Source organism: Python bivittatus, unplaced genomic scaffold, assembly GCF_059951505.1.
Source record: "Python bivittatus isolate LINGU-HERP-01145 unplaced genomic scaffold, Pbiv_v1 ctg000480_np1212, whole genome shotgun sequence".
Taxonomy (NCBI): Eukaryota; Metazoa; Chordata; class Lepidosauria; order Squamata; family Pythonidae; genus Python; species Python bivittatus.
In genome coordinates, this window is record NW_028277075.1 from 23,349,161 (window position 1) to 23,363,913 (window position 14,753).

Here is a 14,753-nt window from a genome sequence, read left to right on the forward strand (position 1 = left end):
AGGCTATAGAAGAATATAGGGGTTGTGCTGGTTGCTTTGTTTTACCAAGATTCATAATTGTGAGTGTGAAAACATAAATCTCAGTAACGTGATTGCTTTAGAGTACCTTATTCTTCTGTTTTTGTACACTGGCAGCCCTAATGGATTATTATTGTGATTCTTTTTCTAAAAGAAGTCAGAAATTTAAGAGAGAAAAATCTGACAATAAGCACTGATAGCCCAAGTAAGAAAACATTTTATTACATAGATTTTTTTTTTTTTGAGTCACCTTCATTCTCTGGTTCTAGGCCCAAATAAGCTTAATAATAATAATATCTGATGTAGACTTCTTCAACGTTGCCTTATTCTTATTTTTTCAACAAATTGAGGCTCTTTATTTTTCAGATTTATTTATCTTTTTAAGCTATATTTATTCCTCTACTCTGCAGCTCTTTAGAGGTCCTTCATAGGGCTGAGTTTCTTTGCTTGGGCTTCCAATGGATCACTGTTCCAAGCTCTTAGAGGTAAATGAGAGAGACCATGGGCTGTGGAATAAAGCCCTTTATACCTGTTATTTTAATTCAAATAAACTTTGTTTAGAAAAAAAAATAGGTAAAAAGAGTCCAAATTATGTGGAAAGAGAAAGTCATCTGGGAAATAAGTGTAATAGTCCAAGTTAAATCATGTCATATTCATAGCTACTAAAATCACTAAATTAAAAGCTCTTGGCCTAATCTGGCAGGGAGGAACCATAGATGCAGGGATCTGTGATGTTATTCTGCTGAACTAGACTGACAACTTGGACCTAGGGATATGGTTCTCAGATGGGGTCAATAGATGCTACATGCTATGAATTGCTTGCAAGTTATGCTGAATAAAGTTCCATAAAGACTCCAGGGCATTTGTTCTTTCTCATTCAGGCACAATGTTTCGCAAGAAGAAAAAGAAGCGACCTGAGATCTCTGCTCCCCAGAATTTTGAGCATCGTGTACACACGTCATTTGATCCAAAAGAAGGGAAGTTTATTGGCTTGCCACCTCAATGGCAAAATATTTTGGACACTCTGAAACGCCCCAAACCTGTTGTAGACCCTTCAAGGATTACCCGTGTGCAGCTTCAGCCTATGAAGGTAAGAAGAAAATATTAGCACTCTTCAGAACACTTTTTAATCATCTGGTACATGTGTAGTATCCTCCACTGCCCCCAATCAAGGTACTCCATGCATTTTTATCTGTTAGTATTCACGGTAAAAATGTGCAGACACAAGCGAGAGTTGAATCCTGGAAAAGGATTGCTGGAGAGGCAAATCAGAACTTCATCAATCTTCAGTATTATTCATATAATACATGGTTTGGGGAAGTTTCTGGCAAATGTTTTCCAGTGGCAGATCTCTGCATTAGTCTTTTACAGCAAACCTGGAAAGAGCTGTGTATTGTCTTAAAGCTAACACATTGATTATGGTAGTCTTTCCCATATTGTGTCTTTTAGGTATGTTGGGCCTGCAGCTCCCCAGAATTGGGACTCTTGGCTAAATGGTGGGAATCTTGAGATTTGTAGTCTAAACACATGGGGAGGCTGAATTATGGCTGAATTCACTTCATCTCATGCCAAAGAAGCAGTCTACTTTTAATGTGGATTTATCTGCATGCTGTATTATACTTGTACTGGATCATATTAAAAAAGCCTCAATACATTTTCTTTTGCTGTATAGCAAGAAGAGTAGAGTCTACCTATTCTGTGCATTCAGTCTGGGTGGATATGCTGCTTCTAATTTCCTCTTCTTAGGATATGGGGGAAGGGAGACTTGGAGATAGATATTGTTGGCTGTACTGGCTTTCTCCCTGTTTTTTTTTTTTTTTTCCTGAAATAGTTGACACTTTCCTTTTCCACTGTATCTTTGTATTTTAGGGTGTTAGTTCCATGGCTGCTATATTTTATCCAGAATGTGTAATTTTGTATTATAATTTTAGATTGGTGTTGTATGTTTCTATGATTTTATGGGGGTTTTTTTCAGGATTGTAAACCATTTAGAATCTGTGATGGGGCAGCAACATATATTTGAGAAGGAAAGTAGGCAGGTGGGCAAGCTATACAGGATGATTGTATCCACTGCACGTGTAACAATCATCAGGAAGAGGGCTAATCTCCTCTTCTTTTGAAGGGAATTTCATGACCAGGATATTGACATTAGAAAGGCCCTGCCTCCTATTTCACCATCAGACTTTGTTGTTGGTGGAACATGTAATTGTTTGGACAATACAAATTAGCTGGCAACAGTATAGGAACTGTTGCACTGGCATGTAGGTTGCAATTGCTGGGCATGCTGCTTAAGCCATCTAAAAAATGCTCTTCAGTTGCATTCCCAAAAGATTTGGAGAACTTTCTTTCTTATCTCAATTTGCAAGTTTTCCCAGAATGGTTTCCATTCTAGTGCAGTTTGTTACATCTCAACTGTTTAGATATTGATCTGGTTCATATATTGTTTTTAAACATGCTTTGTTGACTAAGTCACAGTTGATTAGGTTCAAACCATAAGCCATGGTTTACAAATCAGTACAGTGAGTTTTACACAAAATGCTAAGTTATTATGCAATTTGTGTTTGGTTACAGCTTACCTCAATGTGTAAACCTATCCATTATCTCAGGCCATGTAGGAAAAAATGTATAAAGCAATCTAAGATGTATATTCAAATTTGTTCTGCCGCGTTAACTTAGACATTGTCACTAGGGAAAATTGTGGCTTTAAATAAAATGGAAGTGATAAAGTAATCCCTGACAAAGGGAGTTCATATTTCATCCATTTTACTCCTGCATTTTGCTTTTCATGATGAGAAGCCAAACCTATCTGCTTGTACCAGTCTTCTAAACCAGGAGGTGATTGACAGACCAAATCACATTGTTGCCAGAAAGAAAAGAGCCAAACATAGAGGCATGTTTACACACATAGACTGTGATGTTGCCATTACCATCCGGCAGAAGAGGGAAGATCTAATATTTTGTTTCTAAGAAATTTTGTAGTTCCTTGCTGCCTGTTTTTACAGTTGTCCGGAACTGTATACAGCCTTTCTCAAAAGTGGCTAGAATAGACATAGATTAAGAGTCATGTTTCTATGAGATGGACAGCATATAAATATGATGAATGAATGAGTGAATGAATGAATGAATGAATGAGAAAAAGAGAGAGAGAGAAAGAGAGAGAGAGAGAAAGAAAAAGAAAGAAAGAGAAAGGAAGGAAGGAAGGAAGGAAGGAAGGAAGGAAGGAAGGAAGGAAGGAAGGAAGGAAGAAAGAAAGAAAGAAAGAAAGAAAGAAAGAAAGAAAGAAAGAAAGAAAGAAAGAAAGAAAGAAAGAAAGAAAGAAAGAAAGAAAAGGGTTTTAGGATTGGGCTTTTAGTGCTGCTAGAGATGTTTCAGAGATTTCATACATAACAGGACATCTCTGAAACAGCAGCACCTCCAAATTATTTCAAAACAGAGTAAGCTAGATGCTGGTGTTTAGAAGATTATTTAATGAATGACATTTCCTTCTCTCTGGCATTTCAGGGAAAGACTGAAGTAAGCCAAACCGTCTGTGGGAGTAAATCTGCTCCATTGTGGATCTTAATAGTCACAGATTCCCAGAGATCCTTCTCTGTGGAGAATGCATGAATCAGTTTTTATATATACGAAAGTGAGCTTGACTATGGTTAGAGTTCCATTTTATGGTATCAACATAGGCTGGACTTGGAGAGCTGGTGAACACCATGATAGCCCCTAGTTGAAAGACCCCTTAGGTTGAGTTTATATCACCATTTCTACCATTCTTGCAAAGTATTTGGGAGGGGAGGGGGTTGTTTGTTTTTGTTTTTAACCCAGGCTGGCAATATAAACCAGGGTATTTTGGAGGTTTTGCTAGGATGCCATAACTTACTGGTGGACTATGAAATGATAGATGAGTTATATATGACACATTTCTGATATTGGATGAGTTAAGAGGGTGTATGAATGTGCTATCACAGACCAGACATTGTGTTGAGAAGTTTTCAATCACCAGGCCATCTTCCTAAACTTTCTAATCATATGCTTAGGTGAGCATTACTGAGTAAGAAAATAGTGGTTGGATTCAAATATTGTGTTAAGTCATAATGTGGCTTGCTTTGTTTGTTTTAGTGTGATATGTGATTTTAGCTATTTCAGGTTGGAAATGGATTACCGTTATGCTGAACCAAGCTACTATTGTGTATTCAAATTAGCATGATGTGTAAACCCAGCCACTGAAAGCTATGTTGAAGGACCATATTTATTATTTATTTGATTTATATCCCACCCTTTTTATTTACTATTATAAATAATATAAATATTTTTGTATAACTCCAGGTGGCATACATAATGCTTACACCTCCTGTTTCCCCCACAACAACTACTCTGTGAGGTGGGTTGAGCTGAGAGAGAATGACTAGCCCAGAGTCACCCAGCCAGATTTTATGCCTATGGGAAGACTAGAACACATGTCCCCATATTTGCTGTGAAAGAGAACAGACTGAAAGACGTTATTGTTAAGTGACCAGTGGTGTCTATTGCTTACAGAAAAAATACAGATCTGCATAATGTCTTCTTATTTTAAGCATTAGCAAGCAGCACTTAGATGAAACAGATCTTCTGAGTAAACAAAGGTCTACCCAATTACCTTCAGGGTTCTGATTCAAAGTTTTATTTGACTATTTGGAAATAAATTGGCAAAAACATTTTAAAAATTAAATGAAAATTATCCCTTACAGGTAGTCCTCATTTAGTGACTATTCGCAGTTACAAAAGTGATGAAAAAGTAACTTTACAATCAATCCTCACATTTATGACCTTCGCAGGTCTGTAAAGCAAAGGAAAGCTGACGTAAGATAAGCACAGATGTAGTTTCACTTAGCAACTGCTTCCCTTAAGGACCAAGTTGCTGGTCCCAACTGTAGTTGTTTATATTTCAAATTTGTCACCACCCATCTCACTGCAAGCGACTCTGGGCGGTTAAACAACCACTTGCATTTCTAATTATCCATATATGGATACAGTTCCTAAATGAATCCAGTACCTAAAATACAGCATAGTCATGCCGTCAAGAATGCATGGGGAGTCCTCCGGAGATGGAAATAAGGAAGAACAGTTTTCAGAAGATGCTATTATTTTCTCTATTTACCTCATGTTAAATACTATCTTCTAAGATGGACCATGATTTACAGGAGCTTTTCAGGCTCTTTACAAAGGTTGGTATACCACTCCATCGCAAGATTCTACTGTATCTGGCTAACAATATACAGTAAAAACATAATAAAGATTTAATAAAATCCAAACTGAAATAACTAGACAAAATTAACAACATCCCAAAATGCCAGGTCACCACTGTCCTTCAAAAGCCCACCTGAATAAAATGGTTTTGATTAGTTTGTGGAAGGCCACAATGAGAGGGCCAGGCAAACCTCTGAGGGCAAGCTGTTTCAAAATATTGGAATAGCTTGCCCTTTCTAGACTCTGGGCAAAGCAAACTCTGGGTCTAGGCCCATGGCACTTAAGGGCTGAGATCCTAAGCATCATCTCTCCTGGGAAGCATCATCTCATAGGATGGGAATAATCATTTTGAAGGAGACAATTCCTCCTTCTTGGCATAGCACTTTGTATGGCTTCATAGCTAATAAGTAGTTCTTTGGCTCAGAATTTGGCTCAGAAGCTTCTAGTTAGCCTATACTGCTCCCAAAGAATAGGTTTTATAGTGCAAAAGTAGGCCTTGCTCACTAGCAGCTGGGATGCTGCATTGTATCACTTGTAGCTTCTGAGACATCTTTAAAGGTTAAGGGCAAAGTGAGTTGCAGTAGACCAACAGCATGAATCAGTATTGCCAGGTCTTCATATATGCACTTTTCCTATCCCATGGAAGACATTTGTCCAAGTTGGTGGATGCTCTCCCAAAATGGTTTGGAAAAGCTGCTTTAGGAAATATAGACCTGAGGAGATGCATCCTTTCTTTATCTGCTGGGCACTCCTTGTGTGTGTTCTGAGAGGGAGGGAAACAGACTAGGTTTGCCAGGAGGAGCTTAAAATTCATGCTGTTGGTCAAATAGAGAAACTGGCCTTTCTGCCATGTTATTAAGTAGCATACATGTGCATGAATCTGTCCTAGCAAGTTGCATCTTCACATTACACCTGGCATGATGAATGCTGAATGTTCACTGCACCAGTTATTTCAGTTTAGGTTTTTTTGTTTCCCTGAAACTACTGTGCTTTATCTTACTCCAAGGGAAGATTTTCCCATAATGACTGGAAGTGATGCTGCAGACAGCATAGGTATATTAAGCCTCCCTGTGGAGAAATAGATAATATTAATAGACTCTTAAGCTTCTGACTTCCTATGTAAATGAGTTGGCTGAGTTGTAAGACAGGTAATGTATAATAGAGGTAGGTGTCTGAGCACAAAAAGTGTAGCTATTACGTTCCAAATCAATATTTTTGCATAGTTAAAATGATTTGGCTTATAACTGGTTTCCTGTGAAAGTAAATTCATTTTGTTTTGTATTTATTATCGAATGTATATCTTACCTTTGTGTTTATTCAAGATGGCTTGCAACAATAAGTCTGATGGATTAAGACTTTAGAATTTGAGCTATAATTATAATAGATGTAAAAATGAAGTTTCATTTGCCTTTCACCTTTTAATATATTGCCTAGTAAAACAGCAGCAGGTAGTTGAAAATAGATTGTATATCATATCAGATAATTAGTTCATTGTATGCATGTTTGCTATTGACTAAGCTCCACATTTTTCTCTTCTTGTTTGTGGTTGTGTGAATTGGACCTTAGTTGTTGCTTCAAAAGAAACTAGGAATTAAAAAAAATGGCAGGCAACACAAATCAATGTATTGTAGATCTGTATTTGGAGGTTTAGCCTCCCTTTTGGAGAGACTCTGTAACACCTGATTCGTTAGTAGTACCAAATCATTTTTAGTTGTTAAGCACTGTGCAGTAAACAAAAGTGTGCTTCTCTCCTTGGATTTGTAGTTCCAGAGTGAACTAGATCTGGTTCACTAATTTCATATGTGGAAATGTATGTAAGTTTGCCTCAGATTTAGAGAATCCCCTTCTTAATGAATGAGCAGATGACATTAACTTTCCTTAATTAATCAATTAATTAATTGTTTTGTGGTAGACTGTTGTGCGAGCCAGCACATTTGAAGTGGAAGGATATATCTCTGGAATACTCAATGACATCCAGAAGCTCTCCCTCATCAGTTCTAACACCCTGAGGGGAAAGAGCCCTACTAGCAGGAGAAGAGCCCAGTCGCTAGGACTTCTAGGAGAAGATGGACCCACTGACATATATCTACACTGCGCTGAACCAGATTGGGCAGACAAATATGGAAACTACCTCAACTGCAACGGTGGAAGTAAATCGTCTAGAAGGCAGACCTTATGGCCTGATTACAAGCCCATGTTGGATGGGCAGGCTCATTCCAATAGCCTAGTCATGAAAGCTCAGTCTCTTGGCCCTTCAGAGTTCCAAGGGGCAAATAGCCACTTTGCCCCACTCTCAACAGGTTTTCAGCACCAGCAATACATCCCTGTTCCTGAAGTAAACAGAGAAAATGCTGTAGCAAGAACGAACTCCGAAGAGAACTATGCTCAGCCCTGCCATGGGAGCCAAGCTAATTTGAGACCACCTGGAGAAGGTAGTCCTGGCTCTAAATCAAGGGAAAACAGTTTGAAGCGAAGACTGTTGCGAACTATGTTCCCGTCATCCAACACTTCAAATAAGATTGGAAACAACCCACAGATAAAGGTATGTGTACTTGGTTCTCTAGAAGGTATTATATTAGTACCTTTCTAGCCTGAGAGCTTCCAAGTTCCAATTCTCAAAGCAAATATTATCTCATCTTCTTACAACTTACAACTCATTTCAGGAGGTTATACTTGCATTATGAAGATAGCCTTAAATATACATTGATATTAAACTATCAATACATACGACTACATGCACAGTATATGTATATGTATTTCTTTCAGTTGCAAGCTATCTAAAAAACCCATTTCTGCTCTCACAGAACTTTGTCAGTGTCATTGATTAGGCTTTATTTGAACATACATTTCTTACCCTCATACAGGAATTAAATGAAACATGATCTAAATGGAAAAACATCGCTCTAGAAGGTTGAGCAGGTAGGGTGAGCAGGTAGGGTGGAGAAATGGCCAGAAAGAAAAAGAATAATGAAGTTTCCACCCCAGCCATTTTATTCCTTCATGCAAACTCATAGCCCACTGAAGATGATTCTAGTTGGAAAAATATAAATTGCTATGTGTTTCGTACCCATCCTGTTTCTTGGCCTTTCTGATGTATCTCATCACTTCCAACTTCTCTGCTATGCATTTTTATTTTTACTGAACTCTGAAATCCTCTAGTAATAATTTTGTTTCTTCTCTTGATTAAATCAACTTGAGTCCAACTCATGATCATTTGATTTACAAAATATTTCAATAATAATTTTTCTTTGTGTTATTGATACCAGAAGAATTTTTTTCATTGGCTAGGTAGCAATTTAGTAACTATATTGATTGCATACTTATAGTATCCAGGGCCAAACTATCCCATCTGTTGAATGTTGTGCATTCAGTGTGACTGATCTGTTTTAAAGCAGAAGTAACCAAGGGGCTGCCTCACCCCCATGACTTCAACCTGTCCCACCTGATCACACAGAGAGGGCATGCTTCGGACCCCCTCAGTAAAAGAACTCTGATTAGTGGGGTCCAGAAGGCAGGCCTTCTCTGCAGTAGCCCCCGCTCTTTGGAACATTCTGCCCGCAGAAGTGCAATTGGCCCCCTCCCTCCTGGCCTTCCGAAGGGCTTTGAAGGCCTGGTTCTGCCACTTGGCCTGGGGTGGGGAGGGAATACTTCAAGCATGGGGATGGCTAGCCCCATAGAGGCCTGCTGTCTTCAGCCCCAGATTCTTCATCTTCTTGGACTCTCTTTTTCCTTTTTTTTTGTAATGTTTTTAAAATTTTGATGTTTTATGTATTTATATGTATTTATGGTTTTAACATTTTGTGTGAGTCGCCTGGAGTCCCCCATTGGGGGGAGATGGGCGGGGGAGAAATTTAATAAACAAACAAACAAACAAACCAGCACTGGGAAGCATGTTAAGACTGGTACTGCAGAGCAAAAAGGGAAAGATTAAGTCTTTTCACCAGTGCTAAGTTCCCAATGAAAATATGTTCTGGCATTGCTATTTGCATCATGAGGGAACTCCCGTTGGTGCTTGTCAGACTTGAATAATTTATTTTACCTTGGAAGTGGCAGTTGTTCAGAAAATAGCCCTGAACCTGGCAGGACCAGGCCTACTATTTATTTGGCAGAGAGAAGATTTTGGATGTCATTCAAGGTTAGCAATTGTTAAGTGTTTAACTTCTTGCTGCATTTTTTTTTTTCTGCCAGACGTAGAGAAGGAGAAAGGCTTGCAAATTTTTCTCTCCAATATACCAAAATAACATAGCTGGCAAAATAACATATTGTACCAAAACTGAGAAGATGGAGCGATAGATGGTCTATATGGATAGATTTAATAATATGTTAAAGGATTGAGCTAGTTCTATATTAACATTTTATGGCTATATTTTTAGTTTCTACAAATGTGATTCACTTATTCATTATTCATTATTCTATATATTCTTTTCTGATTTTATTAGCACTGTTATATTTTTGGTTGTACTTTATCATATCCTCTGGTTGTTATCCTTACCAATTATATATATGTGTATATGTATGTACACACACACACACACAAAGACGTACCTTATGTTCAGCTTGCATCTAAGTCTTCTGTCATGTCCAGAAACAATTGAGCATTGCTGCTTCTACTGCAATCTATCAGGTCTGTCCCTACTCCTAAGCCCAGAACTGCCTCGGGTGGTAGTCTGAGGAGTCTTACTCAGGGGAACATGTAGAGTAAAGCTTTGAAATTAGTGTGAGTTTCATAGAGCAAGAAAGTAGCTGGCATGGCTCCCAAAAGAACACACCAGGCTCAAATGCCTTCCTCTGAGGAGCCCCATTCAGATATTAGGTTGCGTGGAGCTCTCTATATGTAAATGCTCTAGATAACTTTTGCCCTCATTGTTCTAATTATGTCTGCTCCTAAAGATATCCACAAATTTAACATGGATGTGTGCTGAAGAAAGTCTATATGTACAGATTTGTATACATTTAGGCTTTCTCCCAGCAGATGTCCTAAATGTTGACTGTACAGTATATGGGAAACTAATGTCATTTGAGTGGGTCAATTGGAGCTCTCACTGTGTGACGGCTGCACTTTCTGCAATACGTGAGCCTTACATAGAGAGTGTTAGTCCAGTCTTGGAGAAACCGGTATATTTGTATAATAACTGAAACCATTTTTGTCTTCTTCAGAAAGGTTGAAGAAAAGGCATGTCTAGCTGCTGACCCCCCCCCCCCTTCTATTTAGATAGTACTGGATTCAGGAATTCTTCAAATTTTGTATCTGATTCTTCATGGGAATGCAATTGTATCCCAAGCCAGTTGACTGTTCCAGATCAACACAACAGTACTTCCTACAATTCCACTGCATTCTTTGAATCAAATTTAGGTTTTGTCCATTGTGGCATTTGACAATGATAATATAACAACTTTCTCAAATGAGCACTGAGGATGGAATAATGTTTCAGAATAAAGTGCAGATGTAAGCGGCATTATGGTCTGATATCCACACTAAAGTGGATGGAGTCTTGGACTAGAACAGAAAGATCTGAGGTCAGGTTGCTGCCCTGCCATGAAGCCTAGCCATTCTTTTTAAGCCCAAACTATCACCCTGATTTTGTAAGAGCAACAGCAAAAATAAATGAAAAAAAAAAAGATAATCTCTGTGCGTACATTGTCCTGGTCTCTTTGAAGGAATCATAGGATATAAATGTGTTATTTGATACCAAAAATTCTAGTGCTGCTTCTCCAAAAGAGTACATATAGGAGGCGGAGGAGGCACAGTTCCTGTGTTTTTCAATATCAGTTTTAACCAGCCCTCTTACCCTTCCATATTCCAAACTTATTCTGGATTTTGCTTTTCAAAAGTGATTATTGCAATGAGGACCCCAGATTCCTTGGAAGAGATCATAGAGCTATTCTGTGGTGTCAGCTAGTAGCTGATAATGACTAACCAAATTTGGCTTGGGCCAACTGAGAGAAGAAAACTGAAGAGAAAATGTACAGAGCCCTGCTGACTCAGAATATATTCATAAATGCAAGGGTTATGTGGTGGGAGAGCCCAGTAATAGCAAATTATGAACTGTGAGCAAGAGAGGCCACAGACCATTTGCTGAACCTAGAACGCCTAGCAGTGTAGTTTTTTAATCTGGTCTCTGCTGACAGTTCATTTTGTGTCTGTCTTTTTGGCAGTGTCAGCTTCCATTTGTAATCTAGGTCTATTTTCCCATGATTTTGTATCATTGCAATCTTATGTTGTGCTATAAACACATTTAGGATGAAAAGGCAGCATAGCTAATAATGAGTTTTGACTGTAGCAGTGGAAACTGATTGTCTGGATGTAGTCTTGGGAAGAAGATAATGTGCTGGTTTAGATTAAATGATGTGGGAATAAATGGAAGTATGGGCATGTTTATCTTGCTAAGTTTTTTTTAAAAATTGGCACATAGACAATGTGTTGAATCTATACTGTAATAGTTACAAAAGTGGACTCTGAGATTAAGTACTTGTAAAACCTTTTTGGATGCTCTAGAATACATAAAACAAAGCTGGTAATTTGAACACTCCTTGCTGTCAGGAACATGTCTCAGCTGGACTGAAAGGGTGGTGTAGACAGAAGTGCGGGAAGTAAATTTCAACAGGCAGATACTTGTAATTGTGAGTGCTGAGGGTTCTCTCTCTCTCTCTACACCCACTCATAATATATAATGATTGCAATATATACCTCCATATATGTATACCCACAGGAGTCAAAACAAAGAAATGAATATAAGGAATGTTATGTAACATAATTAACTAGATCTACTTGGAATATAAATATTGCTAACACAAAATGAGGATAACCTTTTTTATTACCCTTTCAAAGCTATACATGCTTAGATGTATATCATTGATTTTCAGCTATTTAACAGGGAGAAATGTAGAAAACATGGCCTGGGTATTTTCCTTCAATCCAGCATCTACTGCTTCCCCTCCTTGGTAACCTAAGACCTGTTTTCTGACATAGATATGCATGAATTATTTTCAGTGCTGCATGGCTATGCTGTAGGTAAGGCTAAATCTTCCAGAAAGATTAGTATTGTGATAAGATCTTTTAACCTAGCCTGAGGAGATCACAGAACATCAAGACTGATATCAACCTCACTAGGTAGACCAGACCAGGAAATCAACTCGACAGGAAGGCTAAAACTACTTTTATTGAAACTGGCAATAATAACAGAATCTTGCAAGTCTGATTGTGCTGTACCTGGTCCTCCTCCTTATGGTTCTGGGAATTAGGGAGGCTTCTATATGAGCCACTTCCAAATATCATTTTCTTTCTGGATTTAAGAAAATGTGTCAGCCCTTTTGCCTAAGTAACAGTTCTTGCAATATTTCCATCAAGGTTGTCTTTCTTACTCTCTACAGGTAGAAAGGATTTTAAAGATCATCTAGTCCAATTCTCTACCAATACAAGAATCCACTACTATAGCAGATCTTGTGGAATCCTCTATCCCCTCCCCATAGCCATTAAATTAATTGGGTGATTGTCAAATAGATCTTCAAATACCTAGTTCAGTAAACCTGACCTATTCACAGGGTTATTATGATGATAAAATCAAGTAATTCTTACTCATTGCATTCTCTGAGGAGAAAAACTAGATATGGGTTTGCATAATAAAGTAGCAATGATGATTAACAGTGGCTAATAATGATAAATCTCCATAGTAACTCCATAGTAATTGGATGATCTTTTAGATATCCATAAATTCTTTTAAAATAATAAAACTTTTAATTTTTCTACAGTTCTGTCAATTTTTAGATTGGCCATGCATTATATTCCAGTGTGCATAACTAGATATGATCTAAATTCTTCAAGAAAGAAATCAGATTCCTTTTGAATTAAGCCTGCACCAATATGATGCCAATACTGATTCTATAAAATCACTTACACTGGGTATTTTCCCAAGAGAACACTGCTATGATGACTAAGGAACATATCTAGATAGTTGTATTTTCTCTCAATTCAATGTTTTATTGCAGCTAAAATTACATTCCTAACAAAGCATTTTTTTAATTCATCAAGCTTAACTCTATATCAATGGTATATTTAATGTATTAATGTATGGTTAATTAATGTTTTAGCTCTGTGATATCACAATATCCTTCTGGACTGGCTCAGCAGATTGGGAGTGGGAGGCATCTTCCTCCAGGGCTGGATTCAGTTGATGTTGGGGGAGGTTCAGCTCTAGGTCCCTGCAATGCTGGGTGCCCCACAGCTCAACTCTCTTCCATTCCTATTTAACATTTACATGAAACTGCTAGGTAAGGTTATTCAAAAGCACAGGGTTAAGTGCCATCATTTGTACATTTCTGCCCTAGGCCGCCCAAGTGTTCTTCCCCAGGTTCTGGAAGCTATCAGGGTCTGGATGGAGCAGAACAGGCTTTTACTCAACCATAAAAAGACTTAGTGGCTTTGGGTTTTAGGGCCCTCCAGATCAGGGATTTTCCATCTTTGACTCTAGATAGGGTAGTACTCCCCCTGAAGAGTTGGTGCACAATTTGGAGGTCCTTCTGGACTCATGGCTCCCATTCAGAGAACAGGGAGCAGTCATGGCCAGGAGCGCCTATGGACAACTTCATCTTGTGCACTAATTGTGCCCCTTCCTGGAACAGGAGGATCAGCTTTCAGTCACTCACACCTTAGTCACTTCCTGGTTGGACTGTTGTAATGCACTTTACATCTGGCTGTTCTTGAAGAGCATTTGGAAGGTGCATTTAGTCCACAGTGCAGTGGTGCAGACAGCTTTGGAAGCACCCCAGTACACCCATGTAAGCCATTGGCATTGCAAGCTACATTGGCTCCCAATAAGCTTTTGAGTGCAATTTAAGGTGGTGGTGATCAGCTATAAAGCTCTATATAGGACAGGGCCAGGTTATCTGCAGGATTGCCAATCGCCAATTATGTGTTTGCCCATCCCAGTCCCTCAAGATCCGACAGGGTAGGCATAGTCTGAGTCCCTTCCTTGTAACAGTGTGATCTAGTGGTACCTAGGAAGTATGCCTTCTCTGACATGGCACCTGCCCTATGGAACAGCATCTCCCCTAAGATTTGGGCAACCTCAACTCTGCTAACCTTCCAGAAAGTCCTGAACACCTGTCTTTATCCTCAAGGCTGGGGCAGGTTTTAGCAGAGCCTGATATGTATGGTTCAGTTGGGTTATTGTTTTAAGGGCTTTGGCTTTATTTCTTGTTGATTGATGGGATAGCTATATACATTCTATTAAAAAATATTTTTAAATGGACCAAAATGTTTATATCTTATTTTATAGAGTGGGAGAGCAGCAGGGAATAAAAGTACAGAGAAAGAAAGTCCCTCCAATAATAATAATATGGAATATATATAGTAGGGGAGTGGCTGGATGTCCAGAATAGAACCCAGTGAATGGAATCTTCCAGAAGAACACCACACTACTTCCTTCTGTTGCAGATCACCTTTATATTTGCTGATCAAAGTTTCAGTGGGAATTCTAGCCCTTACAGCAGCTCAACTGGCATCATTCATGCACAAAAGGGAC

General features: G+C 38.6%; 1 protein-coding gene across 3 annotated transcripts in view; it reads left to right on the forward strand.

Annotated features, from left to right (window-relative positions):
• PAK6 (p21 (RAC1) activated kinase 6) overlaps positions 1-14,753 on the forward strand; it is a 42,362-nt gene that overhangs the window by 14,497 nt on the left and 13,112 nt on the right. For all 3 annotated transcript variants that reach the window (XM_088145445.1, XM_025172499.2, XM_088145446.1), the window contains 2 exons: positions 900-1,108; positions 7,145-7,774. In XM_088145445.1, the coding sequence (XP_088001571.1) occupies positions 905-1,108; positions 7,145-7,774 (834 nt within the window). In that variant the 5' untranslated portion in view covers positions 900-904. The remainder of the gene's footprint in view (positions 1-899; positions 1,109-7,144; positions 7,775-14,753) is intronic.